Source organism: Loa loa (assembly GCF_000183805.2).
Source record: "Loa loa unplaced genomic scaffold supercont3.167, whole genome shotgun sequence".
Classification (NCBI taxonomy): domain Eukaryota; kingdom Metazoa; phylum Nematoda; class Chromadorea; order Rhabditida; family Onchocercidae; genus Loa; species Loa loa.
In genome coordinates, this window is record NW_018108347.1 from 115064 (window position 1) to 124429 (window position 9366).

Consider the following 9366-nt stretch of genomic DNA (forward strand, 5'->3'; position numbering starts at 1 on the left):
TAATAATAATAATAATAATAATAATAATAATAATAATAATAATAATAATAATAATAATAATAATAATAATAATAATAATAATAATAATAATAATAATAATAATAATAATAATAATGATAATAATGATAATAATAATAATAATAATAATAATATAAAATAACAATAACAATTTATGACATTGGAGTTGATAATTTTAAGCATAACTGAAATACTTCATCCAATTACTATGAGTAAAGTTATACTGGAAGACGAGAAAACTACAAAAATTCGTGTTACTTAACTTAAATTCATCGTACAATGAAAAAAGGAAATGAGAAAAGGAAAAAAAAATGCAAAAAAAAATATTTTTGGTATTTTTTTTAATTTTATCATCTCAAATTTGATACCATCGGGAAATGCTTTGAAATCAAATAATAGCTGTACTGAATAAAGAATTTTCCACAATGAACTTTTAAGTTTTCAAGTATTATTTGAGCAAAAAAAGTGCAGGAGGCTTTAGTTTAAAATAGTTTTAAAATGAAACAATCTAATTTGAAATCGAAATTGAAGCTGTAAATGAAATTTAAATTGAAATTAAAACTTCAAAATAGCTACTGCTATAATCCCAGTGGAAAAGTAATAACTGTATGAGTAATACGGCATGGAACATTCCGGAAAAGAAACTCGAAATGGCGCGAAAATGATTAGTTCAAAAATTGTTGAAATCATCGTTGACGTCATTTTACTTTTCTAGCTGATTGATTCCAATTTTCTTTTAACTTTCAAAGAAAATTTTAAATTTCCCTTACTAAATTTGTTATAGATTTTTTGAGGTAATTTTACGTGAACTTACGCTTTTAATTCATTCACCTTCACTTATTAAATTTATTATAACTTTTCCAACGTAGCGTTACGTAACATACATTTTCAACTTTTTTACGTCCACTTATTAGATTTATTATAAATTTATTGACTTAACTTCACGTGAACTTGTAATTTTACTTTCTTTCATGTTCATTTATTAAGTTTATTGTAAATTTCTTGATGTAATTTCGTATTGATTTATAATTTTAACATTTTGACATCCATTTATTAAAATTGTTACATATTTTTTGATGCAATTCCACGTTAGCTTATAATTTGAACTCTTTGTGTTTTTTTTTTTGACATTTTAATTTATTAAAATTGTTGTAAATTTTCTGATACAATTTTACATAAATTTACGACTTTAGCTTTTTAAATTAAAATTGAATTCCAAATTTTAATTATTCTTCTTCTTATTGTAAGCTTTTTGATATGCAGCTAGCGGGCAAAATCTATTTGTTGTTGTTTGTTGTTTGTTGTTTGCTGTTTATTTGTTGTTGTTTGTTTTTTTTTTTGTTTGTTTGTCGATGTTTGTTTCTGTGATCAGTAAGTTTTGAAAAAATTTGAGATTTAATACTGCGATTTTCTTGAGCATACGATAAAACAGTTATGATTATTTTTATCCAAAGTTTTAAGCGAAAAAAATTGATGAATGGACTTGTGATAGAGGAGAAATGACGAAAATATATTTGCAAAGTTTGGAAAGAGAAAGGATTTTAAAATGGAGATTTCATTGTTGAACTATTCATACTGGATAATTTTAATTTAAATTAAAAATAATGAAAGTACATTCTACGGGATGATCCATTTTTATCATTAGCTTTCTTCTAAAAAAAAAAAAAATTCGATTTTAGAAATGCGCGGAAAATATTTTTTGCATTTCTTCTTTTCTTCGCAATTTCCAAAATTCGTCAAAAATTAGTAGTTGATAAATTTTTATTCGAAATTGATCAGAGAGTTGAGCTTTTAAGATTTCAAAAATTTTTCAAGAAATATTTAACTTCCAATGGTTTTTATAAGAAAACATTTTGTTGAAAACTGATTTTTATTGAAAAGGATGAAAGTCCATCAAGAAAGTATTTTTTTTTAATGAAATAACTTTAAATTTTAAAATTGCTCTAAAATATTTACCAAACAATATTTCGATAAGTTTTTGTTGCAAATTTATTTTGAAATTTAATTGGGGATTGCAAAACTAGTTTTTAATTTGTAATTTTTGAATATTCCAATTTGTATGTTTTCCAGATGTCAACCAAAGTTTTATCAGTGCATTATAATCGGAATAAACTAGGCGCTGCATGTTATGATCAAGAAACAGCCACAATATTTGTGTTGACCGATCTGTTAGAGGATGAAGATGATTTTCGGATGGCAGATTCTTGTAAGTCTCCTGAAATTTTCCGACTAATTCTTTTTTAAATTATGCAAAACTTTTGTTCTTTAATTTTTGTCAACTTGATAAGAGCTCAAAATATGTTTTGAAATAAAACAGTTCCAGGTAATAGTTATTCTCGAGTTATATTTTTGCCAACCTGTGTTCGTTTTTTCGTAATTACTAAGTTTTTAATTAATTCCTTCTTAATACATTGAATCTTAAATTACTTGAAATACTTGGGAAAAATGAGAATTGAAAATTTTTAAAACACAAGATATTAAACCATCAAAGATGTTTAAGAGTGTTATGAATTTATGCTGAAAAATTATGAAGTTGAAGCTATTTAACTGGTTTCATCAAATGATCAGATGGGAAATATAATGATATTTTATGCATTTGCCAAACTCATAAACGATCATAATTCCCTAGATTCATTGATCAAAATTAGGACTCCAAATGAATGTAAACTGAAATTCTTCTTTTAAATAACTGATCACTGGTTTGAAGCCTTGGAAATTACTGTTTCATAGAATTCAGTTTGGTTTCCTTAGCGAATTTATTTTCAGCACGAATGATAATGCATAAAACTTAATGGAAGAAATCCTGAAATATTTCAGTTGTTTTTGAATTTAAAACGATAAAATAAATTTTAGAAGTTTGATTCGAAAATTTTGACTTTACAAGATTTTTTTGATTAAAAAAAAAATGAATTAATCTAACTTCTTTTATTTTTCCATAGTTTATTATAGTACTATTACAACTGGAACCATCCATTGTGATTGTTAGTAAAATGCAAGATGTCAATCTTCTCGCTAAACTTAACAAGCTATGTAAGTGTTCAATAACCTTTCCGAATTAATGAATTCAATTAATTTATGTTGATCTAATATATTAATGCAAATTTTTTTATCACTACTATGTTTTTCCTTTGTCTGTTGCATAATTCAAGTAACTAAATAAAATATGTGGCTTTAAATTTAGTATAAAAAATTTGTTTGTTCATCGATTGTTCTTAAAAGGTTTTGGTGAGAGAAATAGCATGGATACCGCAATGCCGGAGCAACCAACTAAACCGGATGCCGTGGTAAATCAAGAAGAACTAGATAAACAAGACGAGAATGTCGATGAAAATGATAACGAAAAAGACGAGGAAGAAAGACCTATAATTGCATTGCATTTGATGCCAAATATTGCTTACAGTTGGTTGCATTTTTTTTTTAAAAACTTGAGAAATCAATCATTATGGCGCCTAAATTATTAATTGATGAGTCATTAGTGAAATCGTTATGATATCAGAACTAACTAATTACTATTAACAATCCACCAGCAAGTAATTATCGAAATTGTTATGTAGAATAATGTGTTTTCTAGTTTATTCGTATGATTTTTTTTCTTCAGGTTGATAGATTTTTAGATTTTGAGGATGCTAAGAAACGTATTTTGCCGCTTTTTGAATCGTTGAATTTAACTAAGGAAGAGAATAACCTTCGATTAGCATTTCGAATCGATTTGACAGCCACGAACATGGTTAGCCAACCAATATTTTATTGTTGTTACCTTATGTGATTGACAGCATTCAGGACAAGTAAATGCTGAATTCATGTCTAATATATTGCTTTGCATTTCCAATCAATCTGGTTCACTAATTATTTAAACGGTATGATAATATTACCTGACCTATTTCTTTGTCGCAGTAGTTTTGTCGCAGTAAAAAGAATGCCACATCTTACTAATCTTTTATTCTTGATGCCTATAGGGCCTTCTTGAATGTCTTAGTTAAATTAATTTTTTAATTTTTAGATTTCCGCGTTTGGTGCTTTGTTAAAATATTTGGATGCCGTGCGGTTAGGTGTAGAATTTGAAGATATCAATACGAAAACACCCATTACAGCTATCAAGTCGATCACACTGTTTGTTTATTCTTAGATTCAAAATCCATCGAATGTTTTTTAGCAAATATTTTGCAATCTAGGCCTTTTTTTTCAGGGTTGCATAGGCTTTTTTTTTTCAGGGAGGAAATAGTACAGGTAGATAGCAGCACAAAACGTGCTTTGCAAATTTTCCAAGATGAACTGCATCCATCAGCTTGCAAAGCATATTCGATTGGTGATACTCGTGAAGGGATCAGTTTGTTTCGCATGTGTAATCGATGCCAATCAAAAAGCGGCGAAGCTTTACTTCGGTATTTTTCACTCATATAGTAAAAATTTAAAGGAAGTAGAATTTGAAATTCTAATGATAAATAAGGATTTCTAATGACAATTGGTAATTAATAATTATTCTCATAATAAATAATATTTGAAAGCAAACATTGTAATTTCGTAATGTCAAATATGAACGTGTTTTGATATAATGGATCAATCTATTCATTTGCAGTCTGCTCATCAGGATGAATTCAAATTGCTTCCTTTTTTCAGTAAAACAGTATGAAAATTATTGAAAATTATCAAAATGAAAATTATCATTTTAAACTCTGCAGAAATTCACATTAAGTAGTGTTATTTTCTGATTTAAAATTCCGATGAGGTTTTTGAATTTCGCAAATATTTTTTCCCGGAAAATTTAAAAAATTTTTTTTAGGCGTTGGTTTGAGCGACCAACGACAAATCGCGAAACATTGACAAATCGTGTAACAGCCATTCATTATTTCGCGCAAGATTGCAATTTGGATGCAGCTGATTTCATACGAATAAGACTAAAGAAAATTTGCATTTTAAAAGTACGACATGCTTTTCGTCATCTTTTTCAAATTTTCCTTTGCTATTTCATGACTATTTTGCATAGCCATCAATGACAAAAGTTGGCGATAGCGGTAAGCGGGGTGAATTAAGAACACAATCTTTTTCCTGCAAAGATTAATGGTTAAATCTATTTCGCAAGTGATCATATATGCTCAGAAGACGCAAATAATTTATTTAATGTTAATGTTTAGTTTTATTTATTGAAATAATTAGAATTGAAAATACTCATACGTTTGCATTTATGATCTTTGATTTTAGTATGATCCTGATTATTTGTATTGACATTTATGATTTTTAGGGAATTCTTAAACGAGTGAAATCGCAGCGCCTAACACTTAATGACTGGCGAAATCTTTATACGGTTTAATTTATACTGTTTGTTGTAGCTTTTGCAAAAAAAAAGTAACTAAAAAAAGTAAAAAAAGTGTTGTAGCTTTTACAAAAAAAAAGTAAAAGGCGTTAAATTTCAATGAATTTTTTTTCCTAAATGTTTCAACGTTTACGACTAACAAGCTGTAAATTTTGAAAGCTACTATAAATACGAAGATGACTGATTAAATTCCAATCATTATCAGGAAAAAAATTGTGTTAGTTAAATAATGTCATACGAAAGCAGTAATCATATATAGATCGTAATTGACTGAAATGGGAATGTTCAGGCTAAAAATATCGTCACTATTACTGCTCCAATATACTTCTTCACTCTTTTCTTTTCCAAATCTTTCCGTGACCATTAAATACTTAATTAAATTTTTACATCCTTGTAGTAATTTTTTTTTTTGCTATGACTTTGGTATAGAGAAAATACAACTGCAATAGTATGATTAATGATATGAATTTATATTCATTATTGATAAAATTTATATAAAATATAACTGCCAATTTATTTATTCGAAGACATGCAATGCAGCACAACAAATTATGGATTATGTTAGAACGCGAGAAATAAAGCTTACTTTACTTGATGATGAAATGAAAATGGTTGGCAACGATATTGTGCGCATTACAGCTGTCATCTTTGAAGTTGTAAGTTTGTCACTTTTACGTTGCTCTCATTTTCTTTTGTTCAGGTTAATTTATCCTCCTGTATATAGTTTCTTTTTTCTTTATATAAATTTGTATAAAATCTAACCACAACAAGAGGCTAAGAATATTCCAAACTGTATAGGTAGAAATGAAATCCAACAATTTTTTCAAAGAATATAATTCAATGGATTTTGCCTGATCAACGGAATTAAATGTTTATGCAGACATATGGATTTACAACAAATAGATAAAATAACTTTTCGAATAATTTGACTTATGTCTTTTTTTTTAACAGGTCAATTTTTCGGAATCATTTATGGAAAATCGATTTGTCGTAAATGCAAATGTTGATGAAAATTTGGATCAATGTAAAGTGTTATTCTGTGAAATCTACAAATTTTGATACTTTTCCTGGAAACTTTGTATTATAAATTAATAGAAATGTTTTTTTTTTTTGAAGTCAAAAAATATTATATTTTTTCTTTATTTTCCATATCGTTTTTATCCTTAAAATGATTTTTTGGCATAATTTAAAGAAAAGAAATCACAAATGTATTATTACTAATCCAAGTTCATATGTATGTTTTTTTTGGTAAAAAATTCTAATTTTCAGTAAAGAAATTATATGCATCGTTACCAGAAACATTGACACATATTGCAAGAATGGAAGCTATAACTTTGAGTAGGAATATTTCATTTTTCAACTTTGAGTAGGAATATTTCATTTTTTTTTTCATCCCATGAGAAAATTTCAAGAATTGCAAAAAAAAAAAATTTATGTTATAAAGAAAACCTTTTTTCAGATGTACCATCATCAGTATGTTACATACCAATGTTTGGCTATTTGTTAGTGGTACCAAAAAATACGGCATTTCCGTCATCTCTTCAGAATGAGATTGAAATTTTGTATGAGACGGACGATGCAATACATGTAAAAAATGAACGAATGCGTCAACTTGATCGAGAAATTGGTGATATAAAGATGGAAATAATTGATATCGAAACAAATGCAATGCTGAAGTTGGTTTCCTTTGCTTAATTTTCATTTTTTTTCCAAAAATTCTTGTAATATTCAAAATTTAAATGCCATAATTTTAAGTGAAATATATTTCCATTGTATGAATGAACTTAAAATCAGTTTATAAAAAAATACATACGTACGGGAGAATTATATTTTTACTGTTATGCTAATTCACGAGTTCAGTTGCAGTGTTACTAACTTAACAGTGCTGCGTTTTTTAAATTGATTTCTTCATCAGTGAATGAAAAGTGAAAAAAAAAAGTTGAAACATAGATTCTAAATGAACATCCAAGTGTCACTTAAACTAAAGCTTTCATTTTTCATTTTTAATTTTCAACTTTCTCGTCGGATCACTTTATTTAACTGTATGTTTAGATTTTCTCAAAGATTTTCTTTGGATCGTTTGTTAATCATTTGTTGCGTTTTAATTTTGCCACAAGTGTCATAGAACCTTGTTTCTGATGAAAAAAGACAATGATGATAAGAGAATTTCAAGTTCATCAAAATATAGATTGAAACAATTAATTTGCCGACATGATAAAGCTATCCGTCAAGCAATTTATATCTGTGCCACATTGGATTGCATCATTTCACTTGCACTAACAGCTCGTGAATATGATTGGTATTGTCCACGTTACGTAGATGAATCAGTAATTGACGTAGATGGTGGAAGACATGCTATCATGGAATTGCTATCAAAGAATAAATTTATTCCAAATCCAATTCGGTAAGGAGAAAATTGTCCAAATTTTGAAATTTCTGAAAATTCGGGCAGTTCAGTTAATTTATTTTTGATAAATCATTTTTATTTTGAAGTACTATGCCTCATTTCATAGATTCAGTAGTTCATTGCTCTCATTTCTTCCTAAAAATATAGTATTTTGAATAGAATAAATTAATATTATCCTTTGTAGAAATGTGTATTATACTTACAAGGGACTTTCTATGGAAATAATTAGGCGTATTAATTTATGGTCAAAAGCAATTAGAACGGTATATGTACAATAAGTTCTTTTTTTTTTTTTTTTGTTAGCTCTGGAGGTGCGCAAACAAAGGTGAAAATTCTAATGGGACCAAACGCATCGGGTAAAAGTATTTACCTGAAACAGGTATATCAGTTTAAGCAAATACAAATATTATAATTCATGAATTAAGGCACTAGTGTTGTTTTTGGTTCAATCAGCCGATGAATAGTATGCGGAAAAATATGAATATAAGCTCTGCATTATTCAATATAGATTATAGCTTAGTTTATGGTCCTGTGCAGTAAATATTGTCTTTTTTTCAGGCTATTCTTTAGAAATCATTTGCTGTTAAACTTATTAGTTACCAGCAAAAGAAAAATGATATTTGAAAGTACACTGAGTGATAATTATATGTAGATTGGAATTATCATATTTCTTGCGCATATTGGAAGCTTTGTGCCAGCGAAAAGTGCCATCATCGGGCCAGTAGATCGTATCATCACACGAATGCATACCTTAGATTGTGTCTTGGATGGAATGTCAACATTTGCGACTGATTTATCACAGGTTAATTGATTAAACTATATCATTCATTTGACTATTTGATTACATGCTAAAATGGATTGGATGTTATTTAAAACTATATTTGATCGGAATATGCTGGAACTGGTAAACTTATAACTTTTTGTATAATAAAATTCAAAGTATTTGAATACAAATGCGATGATTTTTCGCCAGGATTTTCAGATAGCTGTGGCATTGCGACGTGGAACTGGAAATTCGCTTATTCTGATTGACGAATTTGGTAAAGGAACAGTTATGGTATCGTAATTTTAATCGATCAATAACTTTTCTGATGCTAACATCCTTTCATAACAATAAGCAATTTAAGTTTTATTTTCTTCTGACAAATCAGATCTCTTGTATAAACAAATACAATGCTGAAAGGAAAAGTTTTTTTTTCTTTTTTTTGGTTATAATTGTATATTCTACTTTCATTAATATTTTTCAGGAGGCCGGACTTTCCTTGCTAACATCGTCATTGAATTACTGGATTCGAAAAGGCAAAACTGACTGCCCGCACGTTTTTGCTGTATCTCATTTCCATTCGCTAATTGATCATATCGTTAAAGATGTCAACTTATTATCGTTTTTGGTATTTGAATAGAATTCGAATTAAATTCTAAGATTTTAGAAATATTTATTAGAAACGTTTAAAAATTCCTTTCAGAAAAAATCATTGTTGCATGTTACATTTTAAAAATCTTGCAACTATCTGGAAGATTTCTCGGTTTTTCTTAAAAAAACAAAACTAGGTTCATAAAGTTTTTTTCCTCTTGGTATGATGAAAAATATACAGTGATCGGAAAAAGGAATTCCAAATTAAAAGATGGG

The 9366-nt window shown here is 27.8% G+C and overlaps 1 protein-coding gene across 1 annotated transcript in view; it reads left to right on the forward strand.

Annotated features, from left to right (window-relative positions):
• Positions 1–3257: 3257 nt before the first annotated feature.
• Positions 3258–9366, forward strand: part of LOAG_17989 (hypothetical protein) — a gene marked incomplete at both ends in the record, with an annotated part of 7004 nt that continues 895 nt past the window's right edge. Inside the window, 15 exons of the mRNA XM_020450659.1 lie at positions 3258–3417; positions 3633–3745; positions 4019–4128; positions 4230–4400; positions 4799–4937; positions 5258–5320; positions 5857–5985; positions 6281–6353; positions 6599–6667; positions 6789–7005; positions 7518–7733; positions 8040–8115; positions 8389–8538; positions 8719–8793; positions 8984–9127. Of these exons, the coding sequence (XP_020305639.1) occupies positions 3258–3417; positions 3633–3745; positions 4019–4128; positions 4230–4400; positions 4799–4937; positions 5258–5320; positions 5857–5985; positions 6281–6353; positions 6599–6667; positions 6789–7005; positions 7518–7733; positions 8040–8115; positions 8389–8538; positions 8719–8793; positions 8984–9127 (1905 nt within the window). The remainder of the gene's footprint in view (positions 3418–3632; positions 3746–4018; positions 4129–4229; positions 4401–4798; positions 4938–5257; positions 5321–5856; positions 5986–6280; positions 6354–6598; positions 6668–6788; positions 7006–7517; positions 7734–8039; positions 8116–8388; positions 8539–8718; positions 8794–8983; positions 9128–9366) is intronic.